The sequence below is a fragment of the Corvus kubaryi genome, unplaced genomic scaffold (genome assembly GCF_017639235.1).
Source record: "Corvus kubaryi isolate FWS band 111438036 unplaced genomic scaffold, C.kubaryi_AGA036_p1.0 split3-73, whole genome shotgun sequence".
Taxonomy (NCBI): Eukaryota; Metazoa; Chordata; class Aves; order Passeriformes; family Corvidae; genus Corvus; species Corvus kubaryi.
The window spans coordinates 4,763,425-4,786,507 of record NW_024582091.1 but is presented as its reverse complement, the minus strand read 5'-3'; the positions used below and the strand labels follow the sequence as shown (position 1 = coordinate 4,786,507).

Sequence of the window (23,083 nt, the reverse complement as noted above, 5' to 3'; positions counted from 1 at the left end):
CAATTTCACCTATTTTAAAGACAGGTTTTGAAACTAATTAATTAATTGTTGTCTGCAAATCATGTTCAGATCCTCAGGTGAAATCCATTACCCTGGCATGCTAGATTATTTACTATAGATTAAACGAAAAAATAATTGCAGACTAGTTTGAAAGCATCAGCAGAACGTCCTAAAGATAAGAATAGATTAATCTTGTTAATAAGTAATTATGTGCAGCTTTTCAGGAAGAAAACAGATTCACATTTTTATGCACATTAACATATGGAGCAAGATGTCTGAAATAGTAGGGAAGCAATTATAAAAACCCAGCTCAAACCTCCTGTGAAGCAGACTGAAATGAAAAAGATAAGTAATGCTGCAATTCTTGTAGCCCCAGCGGAGTGAATAGTGAATTGGAACTAAACAAGGTACTAAACAGAATTTAATTCCTGAATCAAATGCAGCACTTAAAAAATAAAACAATAAAAGAATTACAAGTAAAATTATTACTAAAGAGTTATAATTTCAGTACCAATGCTATGCTTTAAAAGCATCATATTTATAAAAATTATTTCAATTTTTAAACCCTCTAAAAGCTTTTAAAGTGAAACCTGACAACTGTTGTTCAAGCGTGAATCTTCCACAGGTAGTGAGGTATTTGAGGGAGTGCAAGTCAAGGGATAAGAAAGGGAATTCAAAGACAGAAGTTAAAAAAATTTAAAGAAACATTTCTTTCTTATTCGTTTCTGCCAGGTTTTTGCTCAACTGATCTTTTGCCTCTGTGTGAGCTGACTTTTGCATAACCATCTTTGTCAAGCAAGAAGTCATACAGCTTAAGAATTATCTTGGTGACACTATTATTTTGTAAATGCCGTTAGCATCAGCTTCCACTGATCTGCGTACAGCTCTTCCACAAGAGCACAGAGGTATTAATTCATCACTTGCAATTTGATACTGCAATTATGCAAAATCAGAGGAATGATTATTTGATCTTCGCGATAAAGTCTGATCAGGTATTTATAATACTCCATCTTTGCTATTTAATACTCTTTCCATTTAAATGTAAAAGTTTATTTTTAATGGTTAAAAGCTTACTAAGTGTATTCATAATGTTTTCTTAAATCAGAGCCCTAGGCCACTTCCAGGACACATCTGGGGAGGAGCAGACACACAGCCAGGCTGCAAGACTTCCTTCCACGATCCAGATTCCATCTGCCTCAGCCACAGATGGGCACTGTCATCCCATGCTCCCCTGCTCCTCTCATTTTTCTCATTCTCACAAGGATAGGATGCATAATGAAGCACTCATTCAAGAATCATTAAAATGAACAATTATTCAAATAAATGAGTTATCACTGTGCAAGCAACTGAACCCTTTATATTCAACTGAGCTAGTGACCAACATGGCAAGTTAATAGGGGTTTTTTAATGAGTAGAAAAGAAACATGTTATCACAAATCTTCCACTTTACAGCTCCATGTATGTGAGAGCATTCCCCTTTCCACAAAATATTCCTCCTGATGTGCATTGCATGCCAGTTCACACACACACCTAACCTCCATTTGGGTAATGATAATCAGAGATCTAATCAGGAAGCCTGCTGAACATCTGCAAGAAATGCAAAACCCCTTGCTAGAGCAAGGCAGTATCCTCCAAAACATCACAGCAGATACCTGGATTTAAGAATGGAGGAAGAAGAAAATCAGTCTCAGGGGCACTTACTGCAGCTCTTCACTAGCTTTCTTTGCGAGAATCACGGCCTATTTGTGCCAGTGAATTCCCTGCAGCCACAAAACATTCCTGTGTTGAAAAGCTATGTACCTCAAAATTACATATGCTAGGAAACATGAGGGGCGGAGAGGAAAATTCACTTCTTTTGCCATCAAAAGCAGAACCTTCTCATAATAAGGAGCAAAAGCAGAAACACCACTGACCAAACCACCCATGGATTTACATTAAGCTACATTCTGTTGGCAAATTGGCTCTGTTGGAAAATGTGCCAAGCATGCTAACAGCCAAATATACTAGATAACTTTAGTTGCTTGAAATAAGAATGGAGATGAGAACCTGCAATACGTAGAGGAGAGGTAAACATTTTATTCCAAGAACATTTTGTAAACGGTTGCTTTTTGATTCAAACTAGTGCCTTTCAAATAAATATTTGTTCTTACGAAGTACCTCTCAGATCTCAGGAAACATCTTCCCTTCAGTAAGCTGCCCACTCCGTGTTAATGCCAGAAAGCCTCTCCCCATCCCAGACTGCTATGCTCCCTGTGCATGTCTGCATGCCTGGAATCCACACTTCTCTGTAGCACCGTGTGTACATGTGCATGTAGAGGATTGCATGCACATGCACACACATTGACTGAAAAAACGAAATTTTATTATTTGCCTCTTTCCTTTGGATAAAAAGTTTCAAACCAGCATTGCATTGATAAAAAAAAAAAGAGTAATAATTTCAGATGTAATAACAAGACACCTTTTATCCTTTTTACTTGCTCACTTAAAAAGGTGCACATCTTTTCTCAATCTTCAGAGTCTTTCCCTGTAATTCTGAATCTGCTTTCAGATGTTGGTGCAGTACGCACTCACATGAGATTTGAGGTACAGCCATCAGGAAGGAATTTTTCAGAGAGTTTATTATAATTTTTGGTTAACTGTGACCAGCAGTTGGTAATTAAAAGATACTCCAATCTCTTTTCAATCTTAGAAATGCAATATACATAATTTTCACTGACATAGGAACAATTTTTGCAATGAAACGAGAGTCAGGTATGCAAAGGTAAGATTTTCATGACACTTCTGTGGGTGACTGTTTGCTGAAATGCGACCTAAATTAGAAACACTATTTCAAGTGAACAACAAAAAAGTTATTTTCTTGTTTCTCAGTGATGCATAGAGGAACATTGTGAGAAAAAAAGTAACATCAGAACATTGGCAGATAATGGAGAAGCAAACAACTCTGTTTCATATTTGGGTATTACTGAAATATTTCTGCTTGAATGCTCTATAACAAACAAACAATCTTATGGACAAAACAAATACACAAAAGGTTGATGCAAAACATAAAGTTTTAAACCATTGCAAGCACCTAAAAAAGGGAGATTTCCCTTAAGCACTTGAAACTGTGTTCCCTACCCCTAGCACGAGTACCCCAAACTATGTATATGTGTTCACAAATTACTCTGAGATAATATTTATATTTATAGGTGAGGAGTCTATGTTCTACAAGCAATTTGTATACAAGTCTTCCAAGTCCTAGACCAATGTATTTAATCACAAAACTTTTATATTCAGCAAAAACATACAAACAAAAAAAAATTTTAAAGGATGCAAAAGACCTTTGAATGCATACAAATGCAGGAACTAGAGAAACATGTAAATCACTCCCATTTTATCCAGTTCTAGAAGATATTAGCATAGAAATATATTTTTAATAGAGTAATGTTATTTACAACCTCCTGAATCATCCCTGGCACAATTAAAAAACCAGAAACTTACTGAAGTCTGCTTCTACTACTTCTCTGTCATAAAAGACTCCGGAAAAATTACCAGAAAAAATAAGCATCTTTTTAAATTCCTCGTAAATTAACACTTAAATGCACACAGAGAGCTCATCTCTGTAAAGCACAAAGCATTCCATAAATGTGGGAACATAGCACCTATTTTTATCTGGGAAACTGAACATACACAGGGCGTGTGTATGTGCATGTCATGCTGCTGTCCTGTGCAGGGACACCTGAGTCAGCCCATTGCTAATGAGCTTTGCTACTGGAAACAGTCTAGTCACGCTAAGGTGATGCTCCAAGGAGGTGAAGACACCCTGCTCCTCAGGAGTGTCCTTGTGCACTGATCCCTGCTGCGTGAGCAGATTCTCAGAGGCCAACAGCCAGTGCTTGTGGAGAGGCTGAGCATCCCAAGGTCCCTATGAAAGCAACCCCTGCAGCTACGAAGCAGCCCGAGCCTCACCTCACCCTCCAGTCCTGCATTTAGAAGTCTCTGCACCTTCTCTTTTGGCTGACTGTCATGTTGAGTGATGAGATACAAGCAGGCTTGGTCTGGGCTTGTAATACGGGTTTCCTCAAGCAAATTCCATCATTTAGAGAAATGTGGTTGTCCTAAGAAAAAATTATCTCCTGAGCAATTACGAATTAGTTACCCAGAAGTGTTGACGGTAAGACTAGCACCCACGTGTTTTAAGGTCAGATTTATTCTTAACATCAGCTCTTCGAAGATGCAACACCATCAGGCTTGTGTTGTGCAGGGAGTCAGATGTCATCATCATAAGGGTCCCTTCTGACATTGAAACCTGTGAATCTCTCAGTTTTATCAGCCTCTGCTGATTCTGCAGTCCAGAAATGGCTACAAAGATGAATAGGGAGAGGCCAAAAAAGCTCCAAGTTTTTAAAGGATACAAACACTCATCACAGGCTCATGTTTACCCAGCTCTTTTTCAAAACAATTCTCAGTAAAATCAACTAGAAAATCGTATCTGGAAAGGAAAGCAATGACAAGGCTCATGAAGAAGACACATGAACACAGTACAAGCAGCAGCATATAATCAAGAAGGACAGAAGATTGCTTTATAGAAAAAAATTGCATTTATTAAAATACCAGAATAACTGCTGGTCTTGAGGGGAGACTGTGTTTCTATGAATGAGTTCAAAACTAAAGCCCTGCCACTGGGATTTTGGGGGAATGAACCTGGAGCATAGGAATTCTCACTAGACACAGTGCAATGAGCAACTCACTTCAAATTCCCAGGCACAGAGAACCCCAAATCATGCCTAAAAAAACCCAAGGAAGCACAAACTGCAGATTCTTTGAAACACTAAGGAATATTTTACAACTTGAAAACAAATGAAACATTTAAGTTGAGATTTTCTTGGTTTTGTGGTTTTGAACAAATTTGAGAAAGGAAGGAAAAAGGAGTGTACAGTTTTATTACCATTAAAATCCTTCCTGGATAACCCGCTGACCTTCAAGAACCAACCATGACTTTGAAATTAATTAAAATGTCCTAAGTAAAATACCATTCTCAATTTTCATAATGCATTCATTTAGTTAACTATGTTCATAATTACAATTAAAGATTTTTGCCATACATCATATTTACAGGTGTTTTGCATTTCAGCCTGTGGCAGCTGCTGACAGCCAGCTATTCAGTGAAATTCCAGTGTGTGTGTCTGTGTATTTATTTATATAAATATTTTGTAACCTGTTAATACAGATTATTGAAAAATATTTAATGTCAGCTTTTTCTTCTTTTTTTCAACAGGTAAAGAGATTTCTCCTATTTGGTATATATATTTGATAATCATAAAATTGATCCAAAGAGGATGCTTTACATTTTTACTGTTTCAGGCCAAAATCCAATTTAGAGCCACAGATCAGCAATTTAAAAACAAAACCAGAACAGTTCAATGCTTATTACTTACACTGTAATGGCTTCATTCATAGCTGTTGAAAAAGAAAAAATACAAGCCAGTGTATTTTTACTGTAATTTATGACAGTCAGTGGAAGTCAATAATCAAAAAAACCAACAACAACAACAACAACAAAACGAAACAACAAATTACTGGATTATTTTTAATTTTTATGTTACGATGCCTTCTATATTTCCACATTTCTACTCACTAGAGAAGTAGCTTAAATTCTGGTCAAAGTGATTTCTTTCATAATCTCCAAACACGAATATATTTAGCGTAATTATCAGAAACATCTCCGCTGTTAGGCCAGCAATGCCTCCAACAGGCAATGATAAGAAGCTTTTTTGTACCATATCAGGGATTTCTTTTCTTTGGGAAAAATTTCAGATTTTTGATACACAGTCAGTCAAGACTGATCAAAGAGACTGCCCAAATTTATATCTACTGAGCAAGGAAAAATTATGCTTAAACCTATGTCTGTTTCTTTTTGCATGCACTATATGTATTATGAATCCCCCCACACACTATATAACAACAAGCAGCTCTGACCAAGTTCGGTTTGAGTTTTTAAAACTAGAAAGTCTGTGTGAACATCGGGGTGAAATGAAAGGCAGCCAACAATGCCACTGTTACTTCTTTGAAACAAGCCAGAAAGATTTCTGTATTTGGAATTAAAATGCCACAGCTTTTGGTTTCTCATTCAGCATCATATTTCCACAACAGATAACTATAACTGTGCTCCTAGAATGTTTCAACAAATGTACCTAGCTGAAAATCCCCAAAAATCTTTAAACACCTACCTTTTTGTGGTATTTTGAAACTAATTACATTCTGTGGAAAAAAGTTCGACAAGATCATCTTCTAATGATGCTTTCAGATAGAGTACTCAGCTTTTTAACTTCATTAAAAAAGCCTGCATTAAAATATTATTATTACATATTTCAGAAATTAGATCTTTTTCCCTTTTCAAATTATATGTATTTTTGTTATGTGCAGTCTACTACCTTAAAAATAGATAGCTGGGTTATGAACTGAACAGTAAACCATTAAACTGAAATGCTTTCTTCTTTTACTTTTTATCTCAAAGGACTACTTTGTATAATTAAATTCAGACAGAATGAGCAATGTCTCTCCACAGAATTTAGCAGATTATAAAGTTCTGATCCCTAGAATTTTTTGAAACACCGCTAAGAAAATTCAAAATAGGTACACCTGTGTACACACTATATTGTATCAACATGTCATAACTGTCCATTTCTTGAGGTGATTGTTTTAATTTAAGAATACAGAGCATTAAAAACCAAAATCCATAAACTATTTTGGACAGTTCTACCACAATAACTAAATTCCAGATGTTCACTTCTTACTGGTTTTTCTTTTGTTTTTCTTACTTGTATGCCAGCATGCATGACAAAGTGCACGTGTGCTTTTTGCAAAACATTTTGAAATCATTTTTAAAGCCTTAAGAGTACAAATTGAGAAACTTTTCCATGGAATTTTCCTTGCAGTGTACATAAGCTCAGTAAACGTGTAATGTTGGCAGAATATAGTAAGGCCTGTATCCCCGGTATAAACTGTTAGGGTTAGCTAGCAGAGGACTTAATCATTTTGGTTGAGGCCATTTACAGCAAACTATGGAATAAAATGTTCTTTGACAGACATTCTATATTGGCAAAATCTGATCTTGCTCTTTATGTATCAACATGATAAGTCTCGCTCTTGTATTTCTTTTGAAAGGACCAGCCTATCTTCTGTAACATTCATATGTGCATCCATCCTGCTTCTGCAGGACCTGGGCCTGAATGCAAGGATCAGTAAAGGGATGGAATAGCATCTGGGGAAAGGAAAACATTCCATTGGTTTCATGGCTTAGCTTGGCTTTCAGATATTCAATTATTCACCACAGTTTTTATTTAGAATAAAAGAATTACAGCAATCTGATTGGACACACATTATTCTTTTTTTAGTTGCTAACAATGAATGCAATCACCTGAAGATGTAGCTCATTTTGTACTACGAATGTACTGTGGCATGATTTACGAGAAAGAGATTAATTAAACATTCAAAATCAGATCCTTAATGATATATGGCCATATCCCTAGGCATCAATCCTGCAAACATATGCATGTGAAGTTAATGGAACCTCTCATGGGCACAAATTACAGTATTTAAATCCTCTGAGAATAAGGGATCTAATTTTGCTTGAAGAAAAAAAAGTGTCTTCTTTGAGCAGATATTATATTTCTGTCTCTCTGCCCTTTACTAAATATACCCCCCAAAAATTCTTGTCAAGTTTTATTAGATGTATTGTTTGTTAAAATGAGATGAAAATCAAGTGTGTATAGAAATCACGGTTGTAATCAATAGCCTACTGTCATTTCTGATACACAATTGCTCGATCTCTAAACTTCGTCATTTTTGCCAAAAACATCAGTAAGACAGTCCTGTTCAGAAAATCTACCGCCCCAATATTTAATATCAGATATGCAATTTATAATAAAAATCAGAAACCTGGCAATGAATTTGATTTGACTAGCAATTCAAAAGCATTGCTGTGTTTCTAACATCATGTTGGTGTTTTGTAAGTTCTCACTGGAAGTGACAGAGGATGGGGAAAAGACACAAACACTGTACTGCAAGCACTGTCTTCAGGGATGCTGACTGGCATTGTCCAGGGCAGCCACATTTCTTTATTGACCTAAGAGGGAGATTATTACTCCCAGATGTCACACCTGGAACTGCCTTCCAGAAAGATGCCAGAAGTGTCTAGAGCAGGCAGCAAATGTTCACCTCTGTCTGAGGTGCAGAATGAAAGGAGAAAAGACAGAGGAGATAGGGCTGTCCAAAGGATAGAGCTGGAGACGGGGACAAAGAGGGAGGGAAAGGAAAGAAGAACTAAGACCAAAAATGTATGTATGATGGTTTCCTATCATACTGTAAGTATGGTCACTTCAGTATGCACAGCTTTTGTGCCTTACTCCCACTCCTTTGATAGATACAGATTCTCAGGGAGTTACTTCTGATCAATGCTCCCCACCACAGAGTAGAGCCCAGCTGATTCAAACATTGATCCATCTGTATCTCTTAAGCTGTCCCCTTCCACATGATGTTCTAAGACTCCAGTAACCTCAAGCTGCCAACATTTTCACCCTGGGTGCAGGCTCCAGAGTGTTATGGTGCCTCAGAAGGTCTAAACAGTGTTTAGTTGCTGCACTGGTTTCTATTAAGAATCAACTGAAAGGACTGCCAGGGATCCCTGCTCCTCTGACATGCCTTTCTCAATACCCAAGAACAGCAAATCTTTTCCTTCATTTTCCTTCCTCCAAAAAGCACCTGGAGCTCTGGCTTTGAAAGGCTCTGACATGTACACACAAGAGCTTCCTGGGCTCTAAAGAACTCATTGCAAAGACACTGTTTAACTCCTCTAACTTCAAGACAAAGTACAGAGCCTTTACTTGGGACAGAAATCCTGTAAGAGGAGATTGCAGTATTTTATCATGGCACTTCAGATCTGGACTGAACTTTCATCATTAAACTTATGCATAAGAAATCAAATCATCTGACTAATGAGATTTCTGGCACAAGTGGCTTACTGATATTCAATACTCTAGAGTTCATTAACAGAATAGATGATGATATTACTGCAATCGTATCATGCATCATAAAATCCATTAGAAAATACAGTGATATTACTGGTGCTCATGTTATGCTAAAACATGAAATAGGGTGATAGCAAATAAACAAATAGAAGAATCAGTCATAGTTCCCAGTTTCACCACTATGCTTGGTCTTCTCATTCCAAAAGTATATATCCTTTGAGCAAAATAACATAGTTTTTGTTACATTTTAAAGCAACTTTCTGTAGACTTGTTAAGAGTACATACTGCTGTAAGAATTAGACCTTTAGATGGCTATATTTTTAGGCCCATCCTCAGAAAACACAGGTTACTGATCTGTATCAAACATATTCCATGCAGCCACAGAGGCCTTCCTCTTACTTAAAAAAACCCCATGCCCTTAACAGGGCTTTTCAGGCAATTACTGCGTGCCTGAGCTAATCCACCATTAGTCAGTGACAGTAAATTATCAGAACAGCAGACAGCTTCAGATATTACTGTGCTCTGTCATGCTGGATGGAGACCTAGTTGCTTTGACAAGCAGTATCTCCCTGGCATTTGAAGCAAATCAGTTTTGCTGGCTTGACACTGTAACTTCTGTTTGCTGCCTCTGATGCCTCTTATCAGAAGGCAGAGCTCACTAGCAGGGAATTCTGCACAGCTTAAGAAGAGCTTAGTCCCTTAGTGGGCATTTCTTGAGAAAGGTCCCACTGGGAACCATAATTTTCTTCTGCGCTGGTTATTTCATCTCATCCTCAATATTATTTCTGGCTTATCAAGCATCAAAAGCCTAAAGAAAAACACTAACTACAATTCTGAGTGGGCTGATGCCACTCAGAGTCACCTGAATTCAAAGGTGACGTCTTAGTGCTTTACCTAGTGCTTAAGCCATAAAGGGAGTTTATTGAGCTGAAGTGCAGCCTTCTTGGCAAAGAGTGCCTGCAGCTCCAGGAAACAGCATGAAAATAAGGCTGAGATGTTCTATCTGCCATTTGAACTGAAGGCACACCTATTTGGCCACCTGAACACACAATCCTGTGCTACTGTTCGAGCCTGATTGCTAGTGGATGATGCCGATCTCAAAGTTTTCTTTTCATCTCTAAGAGATATGGTGCATAACTTCTCCTATTATCCTATCACCCAGCTTCCTCTCTGACAGAAGGATCACTGGCAGATGTGAAAAGGCCTGAGGAGATCTGGTGCTGCAGTTAGCAAAAATCCCCGGTAAAAAGAAGCACCAGAAAGTTTTTTGAAGGCGGTTACAAGCCCACATGCCTTGCTGGGGAAAGCAGCGATCATCATGGACCCTGTTTTTGAGGAATCTGTTCTGGTTCCCTCACACCATACATCTTCTGGGCAGTCAGCACAAGCACTCCAGACCAAGAGCCAGAACTGGTTAAGATAACCCGCTCCGAGATAAGGTATGAGAACATCCTGTATACATCTTAAAGATACACCCTCCTTATCTGAAGCTAAGAAATGCTTCATGCTTTCACAAACATATTTGAAAAGTAAGCATTACAAAGCTATGGTTTGCAGCTTTTATCTGGGAAGTACTGATGTTCGTCAGAAATTGGCCTGCATAACTACAAATGCACAACTGTAATTTTTATCATCAATAAAACCACAGAGGCAAGAAAATAAAAAATGGCCCCTACTTGTTCTGAGTACTGTTTGCTAATGTATAATACTCTCAGGCTTTTTGATTTATATTCATTTAATACACAATGTGTCTCAGTAGTCTCATCTACAAAACTGCACACACTTTGGCTATGTTCTTCGCTAGCTAAGAATAAAGGAGAGCATATCAATTCTGAATCTCCTGTTCATATTTTAGTAGTGGTATGTCTGTACTGACTGGCACCAATCAGGAAGACTATGACACCAGTAACATGTATGATATATAGACAGGCAGCAAAACATAATAATGTTTATTGCTTCAGAAAAACACCACCTAAGATATTGGAAAAGATGACAAACAAAGGCAAGGAAAGCAGACATAGCCAGTTTGGTTGCTTATAATTCTGTATTTATAATGCAAATAACACTACTATAAACTCAGCTGGCTTACTGATCAGTGGACTGTATACTGAAAAATTATTAACTGTTGATCAAGCAAGCCACGGCCAGATCTTGCATTTATTTATTTTGAACAGTTCTATTGAGGTGAGTCATTTTATGGATGTCTGCAGATCCTATGGTAAAGCAGCAAGCTCAGCACCAGTTACACCCTGTTATGGTTGTGATGGCCAACGCTTTCTTCCTTCCAAAGGTAAATTACAGTTGGGTTTTACAGAGCAAAAGCCCTCTGAGGTCTCAGGCATGCTGACAGCACTTCTGAAAATGTGGACTTTAACTTCTCTTACAATTTTGTTGTATCTTTATTAAAAAGTGGTTATAGACATACTCTATTATCAGGCTAAAATGGAAGGCATGATTACACAGCTATCTGTGGCGAGGTCTGCACCTCTTTTAAGAGGTAAATAAGAGAAGTGTACTTTGACCCTTCTATTATCTGTACTGGAATACCTGCAGTACTCCTCAAGGAAAATAATGCAGCGTTAAGCAAATTGTTCTGAAATAATTACAAGTGAAGTAGATGCTTGCACTAAGATCTGATATATGAGAAAACTTAATACATGTAACTCACTGGCATGCAATCCCACTCCTTCCAAACAGAAGAATGGGAAATTTTGAACTTCTTTTGTTTTGTCAGTACTTCTCCACTTTCTATGTAGATCCTATCACACCGTGTTACACAAATACTGCTGCAGTATTGCAGGCATCTGCACACCAAGCTATGTTCATTTAAAATTCTACCACATATAATATAATATTTTATTTTCCAAATTCAATATATAACAAATTCAAAGTTTAAAATCACCCTAAATGTGTCCCCTCAGAGCATCACTGGCTATGTTGGAAAGCTATCGTGAGTTCAAAAGCTACGCTAAAACCGCAAAAGATGAAAAAAGGCTTATGGATTTATGAATGTGAAGTGATTAAGGCTATAGTTCTTCAGGCAAGATTGTTTCCTGGCTGAAAAAAAATATAGAAAAATGGAGATCTCTCCAGGAGAGGAATTCAGATGAACAAAAATAGCACTTCAACATTATCTGTATTTTTTTGACAAGCAAGAAAAGGAAAGGGACAGAACCCAAAGACACTAGTCTGGGCACTGAAAGAAGCATTCTGCCTGGGCAAAATTATTTTAAATCAACAGTCCTATATGTATAGCATATTTTGATCTGTAATTGCTTCAGCATAATGTAGTACAAAGTTACTGTTGAATATGATAAAGAACACTTTAATCTAGTGAATGTGCAAAAAGCGTAAATGACTTCTTAATGGCACTTTTGTTTTGACTGACAGAGATTAATGTCAATGACAGAAAATGCTTTAATGAAAGGAACTGCTACAACGCATATGTGTACGCTTACTTCTCATATGTATGTGAATGAGACAGACATTAATAAAGAAATACAGCTGCCTGCAATATCTGGCCTTTAATCTTCCCTATTCCATTTTTAAATTCATCATGGAGTGTGGTATTTTGATAACACATTAGCACAGCTATGACATAAAAATGGCAATACCTATAAATTATTTAATTACATCTTCTAATACGAGTATTGAAGATGTCAAAAGTCTTGCAAAGATAGAAACCAATGAATAAAAAACTACCACAACTAATTAAAAATTATGTTCTCAAAGATTCCCACTCCTCAGGCTCTGCACTGTGCTTGCTTTTCAGTTTTGGATCCTTCCCACGTAACAGGAGCACTACCAGGAAAAATTGCCGGTTTCATGTTTAGAGCAACTGCATGTAAGAATTGCATTTCACAAAAGCCCCAGGTTTTCCAGATTATAAAACTGCTTGCAGATGTGTCCCATCGATGGCAGTCCTCTCTGCCTGCACTGTGAGTGCTCTGCTGTGCCTGCTCTAGGACTACCCTTACATGGGGAGAGCAGGACAGCAGGGAGAGGACAGGCACACAAAATAGTGTGAAGACTCTGCAGGCAAATCCAAGCAGAGAAAATGCCTGAAATAATTACTTATTGTGAGCAGCACTACTTTGTGATGACAAAAAATTGATACTGGCTCACACGAGTAAGACAAGTCCTCTCCCAACGCATGGCATGTACTCTTGAGTGATTAGAAAAGCTGGGACACGATCTCACTTTCTGAAATAAATCTATCACAAACTAAAAACTATGTTTCACCTGGGAATCATACACATGGCTGCCATGCTGATTTTCAACTATCGGGAAGTCTTTTAACAGAAGCTGAGAGGAAGTTAATGATGAATTCACCCTTCAGCAGAGCACCCGAACCAAAAGGCACCTTCTGAAATCCTTGTGGGGCAGAGTATCTTGGCAGGGAAAATGCTGCCTATATGTTTTCAGCTGGAAACTGAGTACTTCTATGTCTTACTCTCATCTTAAAAAAAGATATCCACTGATTAGCAAACACTTTATAGATAGTACAAAAAATGTCTGAGTGGGAAAACTACTGCATTTATCTATTCTGTCTCCCTGAATTCAGCAGATTGCTCTGGTTTTTAAGTGCAGTCCCTCTCTCATCTGCCTGAACTGATGCAATTAGTGAGCTAAGACAAGTATTGCCACAAGCACAATTCATTATCATTGTTCCAGTCTGTGTTCAAACTATATTTAAAATAGCTGGCAAAGAGCATTGTTGAAAGAGTAATAAAAGATTGCTCAACATATCCATATTCTACAAGTTTTTTTCTGTATAGGAACATCACTCTTCATATAAGTATGTAAGAATTTGATTTTCTTTCATACTAGACTGCAGCCAGTACTAGACTATTATTATTGTATTATACACATGACCAAATGAGATCAACAGTAAATAATAGTGAATTAATAATGAACAAAAATACTAATTAATAGCCAATAATAATGAATTAATAATGAAAAATTTTTTTCTGTTTCAGAAAACACATTTTACTCTTGCCTGAAACAATACAAAATAAAATTTAAAAAAAAAGTAAAAGAAAATATTTTCCTTTTTATATATTTTTAAAATGAGTCAACTGTTTTTATTTGACTAGGTCCACTGCTTTAGAAAACAACGCAGGCATTACATTTAGTACATAACTCTCTCTCACAAGAATTCAAAGGAAGACATTTTGAGTAGGTGCTTACCTACAGTGTGTCCAGCAAGACTAATAACAAGTTACACTCATTCACAGTGTATAACATAATTCTTTCCCAAGGGTCCAAGTTTTGCAACTTTTCTCATTAAAAACCCCAATCATGAGTATTTCAGCAAACAAACCTTTTCAGCAAACAAACAAAGCCTTTTTTAATTGTCCAAAATGGTAATACACTAACCATCTAAATTTTTATTTAAGCTTCTAAGCAATTATATTTTTAAAAAATTCTTACAAATGTCACTGACTTCATGAACCCAGGCTTATGACTGCTAGTCTATCTGAATAAAATAAAATCAGTGAAAAGTATCGTGTATATTGTGAATAATGCGTAACTTCAAACATTCCATCATAAATCCCAAAAGCATGTCAGGAAAGTCTTTAAGTGTTTTCTGGCCTGTGCTACAAACCAGCAACCCTTGGGTTGTCTATACAACATGGTTCTTTAAAAAACAGGTTTTAATTCTCTCTAGGAAGAGCAGATCCTTATTTGGATATTAGTCTGAACTGTGCCTTTTTTCTAAAACTGTGTAGGAACGTCTCCATGGTCGAAAGAGGAATTTAATTACTGTATAAGAGAAAACTACACTGCCAGAAGGTCCCTTTGGTGCTCTGTCCTGTCCTTTCCCTGTTGCCTCACCCTGTCAATCACACCTGAGAAAACAGTACAAGGTATTTCTTGCACACATGTACAAGCCTCATGACTGATGGTTTTGAGGCAACTCTTATGAAAAGTCACAGAGGGAGAGAACACCTAATTACTGATGTCTCTGTGTTACTCTGTACTAAAAGAAGGAAGTTTCATGTTAACCAGCATCTACCCACTACAACCTGACACAGATGAGTAATGATCTTGATAAAATTTCCCAGATGAATAATCTTCTCAGTAAAAACTGCTAAACATTATCAGTTGCTGTTCAGACAGCCCAGCCATGATGAGTCAGGCTGTAGGAGCACCTGAAGCTTCAGAGAAGCCGGAAACCTGCAAGTGATTAAAGGCAGAAACCTCCAAAACATAAGAGAAATAAGGTTACCAGCTTGTTTACAAAAGTCTCCATCATTAAGGTCAGGCCGACCTTGCAGTGCTTTTTGCTCACATGCTTATATCAACATGCGAAAAAGACTCATGTCTCCCCAGTCGACACAGTCACGCCACACAGCTTCCTTGTGTGAGCACAGGTTATGTTGACAGAGGAGGGTGGCTGGCAAGCTGTATCATTTAGAGATGAGGTCTAGTTACACCAACTGTAAGCCCATTTTGTTGACATCTTGGTTTGACCTAAGGCACTCTGCTAACATCACATCTATCCCACAAAAGTACTGTAGTATATAGATGACAATGTAATGCCATGCTGTGTACAATAGTTTCTCTGCTCTAACATAACTTCAGAAACATGTATCACAAGCATGGATTCATCTCTTTTAAACGGTTCGCTCATTTTTCTAGGATTTAACAGTCTTGATCCTTTTCTGTAAGAATTCCATTATTATATTGTACTGTACAATGTACTTTACAATGAAGGCAATGTCTGTAATTTTTATGCTGATTACATATGCAAGAAATATGTGACAAGATTTTATTACAACACTTTTCTATAGTCACAGGTTTTAGTCTAGTGTAGCATGGTCTTACAAATTATTTTCCTCTTTAGTCAGGAAAAAATTCAGTCAGCAACCAAGTTGCTTAATGTTGTTTACAACATCTTCTTAAGGTCAAAATTAACATAGGTAATAATCATTTTAAGGAGTGACACTGTGATGCATCAAGCATGAAAGAGGTCAAGACAAAGTCCACTAATAGTGTCATCTTATCCTTATAGATCTCCCAGTATTCAAAAGCATCTAGGTTTCAAGTGGCTCAGTCTCCTTCATGAATTTTTGGGATAGTTTATACATATAAATACACATCAAATGGGTTCCTTCACAGAGTGAATCAGTGCAGAAACATTCTCTGCCTTGCCCTGATAGGAGCTGGTTTTCTACTACACTGAGCTCTCAGGTAGCCCAGGGAAATCAATGCCTGAACTCAGCCACTCAGGTTTGGAGCTTAAATTTAGGTGGTATGAATATGCCCACCTCCAACAGCCTGTTTATTTTCACACAGAAGTTTGCTGAAATTACCATAGATTTGGCTTAGAGATGTGTTGGCTGAACATGATTTGCTGATTTATTCTTTAAAGCTTTCTGTTTTCCATGTGTAACATTATCCTATTGTCTTTCAGTATTCTTAAGACTACACATCTCCACTACTACATAACAAAGAACCCTGGTTAATATAACTACATTTTTTAAGTGGCTTACGAGAAGTGTGCTAGGCTGTTTACAAAGTGCTTCCCTACTGTAAGTATGTTTTAGATACTTCACTTCCTTACTTAGAAATACTTTAAACTTTTCTATGCATCCGCAGACAGAAGAGGCTGAACAACACTATGTCTCTTAGATTTAATTGCTGGTCCCTGAAGCAACCAACCTGTATCACTTGTATCAAAAGTGTTATGGTTGTTGAGGTTGTGCTGATCAACTAAACAAACCTTTCAGCTGTCAGATTTGACAGTGACACACATAAAACATCCTCTTTATAATGTGGAAGCACCACAAGCACATCAGGGAGCCAATATACTATGCATTCAACTTTCTTCCAAAGCAAAGCAAGCCACCAGAAATTCCAGGCATCAGATAGGGCCAATCTAAGTCACACCTAATTTTTTTCTATAGCTGCATTCCAAGGAGCAAGTAAGGGGGAATGGCCTAAATTCATGGTATTTCAAGACCTTGTAGCAAAACTGAACTAGCCTTCTCAATAGAGTTAACAGTGGTTTTGTTGTTTCCCTTACAGCGGATAGATACATTGGTAGGTCAGGAGCTGCCATTGACAGAGTTATTTTGGGTAATTCAGTCAAGTCTCACTGCATACCAAAACAGAAAACACCAAATCTCACTCAGAAAGGGACAAAGAGGGAGGGAATTAATTAACTCTTCCTTGAGCATACAGTCATACCAAATCATAAACTGTAGGATAAAAGGCTTAGTGATAACTCTATTATGGCAACAAATTGTATGCGTTATCTAAATATAGCAGAGACATTGTAAAAAGAGGCCATCCTTCCCTGCCCTGCCCTGTTCAGTCCATTTCTACTGCACACATTTACACGCATATTTCAGCCCCTGAAGTGTTTACATATGTATGTGAGCTAGAGCCCATTCTACCAATTTAAAGCTCATAGAGTCACGCAGAACACAATTGTATTTCATGGGGAAAATTTGTGAGTTTGACATACTTGCTAGAAATACTTCTGAAACTCTGTTATACCTGTTAAAGAGGTATTATGCCCCTGTGTCAAACAGATCTGCATATTAATACATTTTTTGATATTTTTAAATGACATTTTTTAAAACTTAAGATGTTTTAAACTGACACACTGAAAGCAAAAGCGGTTTGTACATACAACATTCTGCCACTAAGGTGTACACTGGGTGTGCTGTAGGAAACTCAAGACATAAGTCCCCTTAAATGGAGACAAATATATTTGGAAAAATGTCCAAATCTCTAATCATTAATCAGAAATGAAGGCAAGATACACAAGTAAAATCTATTTCCTTCTTTCCTAAGTCTAGTTCGTTTTTTTCATTCTGAGTTTGCTTCGATTTCTGCAAGGACATATAAAAATCACAAAACCTGACTCTCAAAATACGTGAGTCAGATGTACACCGAGGTGTTGTTTCCTTGTAACTGTCTGCCATGCCAAAGCAATGCATGCTCCCACTGATGCAAGAGAGAAACATCTGAAGTTATACAGAATTGTATCACTTGATGTATATTCAACTGAAGGCAAAGAAGAGTTGTGCTCATTATCTACGAAATTCTCATGCACTGGTCAGCATTACAGTAAAAGGTAATTATTCATTATAATGGTAGTATTAATTAATCCCTCCAATTAACCCCTGATCCCTCTGAATTAAGGTGAGTAACACTGGTGCATGTGACACCAAAGGACTGATCTCAGTCTGGGAAAACTTTTCTGACTGAATTGTGAGCAACCAGGTAATTTTTTCCTGCCAGGGCAAAAATAAAAGTAAAAATCCCCCTGTAATAAAACACGAACTAGATTATTATTATTGCCACTTTTTTCCCAATATGCTTTTTCATGTTTACCTTTCTTGCATCTCGTATCATCTTCCGAACAGTCTCCTTTATGGTGTAAGGCTGTGCTCGTGGTGGATGAAAAAGCAGATCAATATTTGTTCCACCAGAAATTCCAGGCATCAGATAGGGCCAACCTAAGTCAAGATTTGGAGCTTCCACATCTGATTCAATGGGCCAGTAGGTTCCCGAGGAAGAGGTGTCATCAATGGAATGATTAGAGGAATAAATTGTGTTTTGGGGAAGTTTGTGAACATTGTTCAAAATATAATCAATTTCCTCATCTGCTAGGAATTCTGAGCATCTCTCTTTGGAAAGAAATTCTTTGTAGGCTTCTAAACCTCCTTCAATCAGAGCATCAATAGCTATTCGGTACCACTCCTTGTAATGAGGTTCAATATAGTTGTCTGATCTGCATTCATCATGTAAGGATGATAGCAAAGATGAAGTTTCCATTTTCACGTATATTTTGTATAAAGTCTTCTAAGCTTCCATTAATGAGCTGACGAAATGTATCTGCAAAGAGAAAGTAAGTAAGAAAACAATCAGAATATTTCTAGATATCTATGATACACACACAGTTATTAACTAAAATACTTTTCTGGCAAAGTTGCTCAAGTTTTTCTAGCATCTTCCAAGAATTTAAAAACATTTTGAAAAGGCTCAGGGACTAGTATTACCAAATATTAAATATTAAAGAGATAAATATTAAATAGAAAGACAATATATTAGAGAGATAGCCAACGAGCTTTTACATAAAGTAAACTGAACACATAATTCAGTGATTTTAAGAAGTTCTGATATTACAAGCTATGTCAGAGCTCATAGCACACCGAACACCTGTACCAGTAACACCAATACATACCCAATGCATGTTCCAGTACACTATCATAGGCCGTGTTTCAAAACCCCCTTTGTAACAACTGAGTACTGTTCAAACAAACACTTCAGAAACCAATTAAATTTCCTACTTTTTGATGCATTACTGTCTCTGCAACGCATCTCTTTTCTTTGGCTTCCTTGAAACCACAATCATTCAGGTACTTCTCCTTATCTATCTGTTCTCCCATGCTGATCTAATCCATTTGTTGCGCCCAAGCAGGACCAGCCTACCTCATTTCAGTGAGTTATGAGGAACTCCAGAAAGATTTATCCTCCCACATCTGGGATCAAACTCTGAATCAGCAATTTGATGTCTAGTTTCCACCCTGCTCATTCCTTCTGCCAAAAGGAGCGGCTGCTTTAATCTTAATTTTTTTTTCAAAACATTAATAACAAGCTGTTTACTGCTGATGTTTTATAAACTCATACTTTTTTTATTTCATTTAACAGGGTCTGAGAGGGTTGCTTTGTGCTGCACATTTGGGATTTAAGATATAGGGAGAACAAATAGCCAGTGTTTCTTCCTTCATGTTTCTGCAACCCTCAGTAAGTCACCAGACAAAGGTGGGGAGGTGTTTCCTGACAGCAGCATCAGCATAGCCATGTAAAATAGAAAGATGGGCTTCCATCTGTCAGGGCTAGGGCATGAAGCTTAAGAAAAAGACTGCAGAAGTAGGAAGAACATGCAATGAAGGCAGAATAGCTAGAAAAACCTTGATAGCTTGAAAGTTAACGTTGGGTTTCCCTACAAGCCTAATTAATAGTATAGAAGTATAACAGCAAATAGTCATAGGGAGTCCTGATTTCGTTTACTGGCATATAAATGTAACTTAATTCCCTCTTCCCATCAAGACCTTCCTGATATTTTTGCAAACAGTGCAATTGCTTTCCACTGTCGGGAACAGTTTAAATCTTCCCAAAAGGAAATGTAAATTAGCTGTATTAACCTAAAGGAATGACAATAAAAATCTCCATAACTACTCATACTTCAAAAACCAATTAAATGTTCAATTAAACCAAGATTTATAGGAAACTTGGGGAGTCTGAGGTTAAAAAAAAAGACCAAGAAACACAAATCCAGATCTGAAGCTGGCATCAGCATGTCATATGGAATAATTCCATTTGAATCCTGTCTCTCAGCCAAGTAGCAGGGCAGATCTTCCCAGATAGGATTGCTTTCGAGCCTGGGGGAAAGGAGTGTTCCTGGCTGCTCCAAGAGTAGCTCTTTGTGGTGAACTGGAAAGCAGAACACGAAAGGGATCTATCTGACTGCTCTCCCCCCAACTGAGAACTACATGTATTCCTCTGACAGCCACTCAGGGCTTTGTTCTACACTGCTCTCACTAACAGAAGTGAAATGTTATAAAACAGGAGTGATACCATTTCCCTTCTTACAGATGCAGATACAGCCTGTGGCAGAAGGTGATCGAGAACTTAGCACACAGTACAGGCAAGACAGACAAAGATTAAACTCTTAACATACTGTAAAATTAAAACAGTCACACATCAGGACTGGCCCAATCATCTGGACCAGGTTTTCAAGACATTTTAGATAAAGAATGAAGAACAACCGAGAGTACAAAATGCAGGTACTCAGCTGAGTTGTTCTGAAGAGTCTGAATGCTAATACAGGCGATTTACTGAGATTCCAATACAACCTTCTTTTAGGGCCCTCCAGGACAAGTAATTCTCTAGTCACTGTAGTAACACAGTCAGTCTTAAAAGTCAGTCTTATTATGATATTTAAGAATAAATATGATTTTACAAAGACAAGTGAAAGATATTTCTAAAATTCTTACTACTTTGGAATGGAAATACTTCTAAAATAGAATTTTTTCCACTGACTGCATATATACAGCTGAGAAAGATGTGTTTATTTCAAAAGCCTGTCTGAATTCATTTTTTCTTTTTCCCATTCTGTTCTTTGAAAATAACTTAAGGGAACAGGACTATACTTAATATGTAACATTGTGCAATATCAAATATTGAATGCTATGAATAAATAAAAGGCTAAAAATGATTGCATGTGTGTTCTGCCTCACATGCATTTCTTTTATTTGGTTTGGTTCTTTCATTTGTTTTTCACAACAGTACAGTACATTGCTTGACTTTTCATTGAATATAATGAATTAATTAATTGTGGCAGAGGTCAAATACAGCAACTTATGCTCAGACTTATCCTGAAAGTAGTGTATACATATAAGTAACCATGGAAAGGTGAGACTTCTGGTGCAGCATCTTCCAAACAAGAATAGTCATTTTACAGTGAACGTCTTTGAAGTTGATGTTTGATTTACAAGTGCTGTTTACAAAAAAGCTTAAAGCAGTGCACATTAATTTAAGAAAGTAAATGTAAAATTTGCCAGCGTGGAAATAAATCACAGAACACTTGAGACAAATGAAAAAATTTTAATCCTGTTTTTTGAAATTAAGGACATCAGCATGAGATACATTAATACAAAACAAAAGAGAACTCCCAAACTAAAACAATGGCTTCAGGTATATTTGACAAAAGCTCTAGATGTCTTGACATAGGTATTTTCCTCCTTAAAAGGTAAGAGCTACTTTGTAGAAACTGAAGCTATGAAACCGTATTACTTTGCATAAAGAGGCAGAGATTTAGACAAAACTCTTAAATAAACTTTTTGGTGTTTTCTTCAACTATGTATTGTGATTTCTGCATAATAAACTTGATTCTTCAAAGGTCCTCCTCAGGTCAACAATTATATTAGCAAGGTTGTGCAGAATGAGGCCCATCTCTGGAGGCTTACAGATCTTTATCACACTTTATGTACATGATTACAAATTTTACCAGCACCAGGAAAGTTGTTGTTTAGCCTCTGAGAAATAACCTTAGCTGTTAATGCCAGCCCAGCATATCAGCCATCTTCTGTTTGAACACAGGGTTCAATCACATAAAACTTTTTTAGTAAGTGCCATTAATGGGCTTAAATTGAATTTGAACTCCAATGGAGCTGCTAAAACTGAAACTTCTGCTGAAGTACACAAATTCTGAACCCGGCATTGATGTGATCATCTTGTCCTTCTATTAACAACATGCTCAGACCTTTCTAATGCCATTGCCAGGAACCTAGCAAGAGAAGACCTTTTTTTATGAGAAAGATGTAACTGTGCCTTTATACAGAAAGATCTGGAGAGTATCCCAGACTTCACAAATGCAGCAGATGACAAATGTCCACTAAAGAAAACTATACAACATTCTACAAGGGTTCCAGGCTAGTACTAGAGACAAGGAACTTCCCTGCCATACTAATATTCACAGGATTTGAAAAATTTCCTATTCAGCAACTTTACGGAGCAGCTCTAACCTCAGGCTCATACAGCCAGTCCTTGGCAAGGGCCTGGTCATGGTGCTCTCCTCAGGATGTCCTTATCTCTTTTCCAATGGAAAGATGGTAACTTTGACAGTTTCTACATAAAGTTTCAACCTTGCCATGAAATTTAAACCTCGGGAACACCTTGCTGCAAGCTGTTGCGTACTCTCAGGTATCGTTTTTGGGACATCCACCTGAGCACGTCTGGCCCACAGCTCTGTCAAGGAGCCTCCCCACGGCTTAAGGGCCTGGCATGACCAACCTTTAAGACAACAAACAGGCGTTTTATGACACCTGCCTTCCACCAACCTATTAAAGAATTGTATCAAGAATAAATAATAATTACCTTACATTAAGCAGTGACAGGCAATTATTTAATTATTAACGAAATTACATTTTCTGTGAATACAAAGGCCATCAAATCCAAGTGAAAAACAACACCGCAAGCGTTCCTGCTGCTTTCCTTCTTTTTCTGTTTTTGTTTGTTTGCTTGTTTTGTGGCGCGTTTGTTTTTTTTGG

The 23,083-nt window shown here is 37.3% G+C and overlaps 1 protein-coding gene across 3 annotated transcripts in view; it reads right to left on the bottom strand.

The window, feature by feature from the left end:
* Positions 1–23,083, bottom strand: part of FAM83B (family with sequence similarity 83 member B) — a 56,045-nt gene that overhangs the window by 32,271 nt on the left and 691 nt on the right. For 2 of the 3 annotated variants that reach the window (XM_042016923.1, XM_042016922.1), the window contains exon 2: positions 18,360–18,863. In XM_042016923.1, the coding sequence (XP_041872857.1) occupies positions 18,360–18,803 (444 nt within the window). In that variant the 5' untranslated portion in view covers positions 18,804–18,863. Of the gene's footprint in view, positions 1–18,359; positions 18,864–19,212; positions 19,343–23,083 lie in introns of those variants that run through there. The other variant, XM_042016924.1, reaches the window with a different exon arrangement.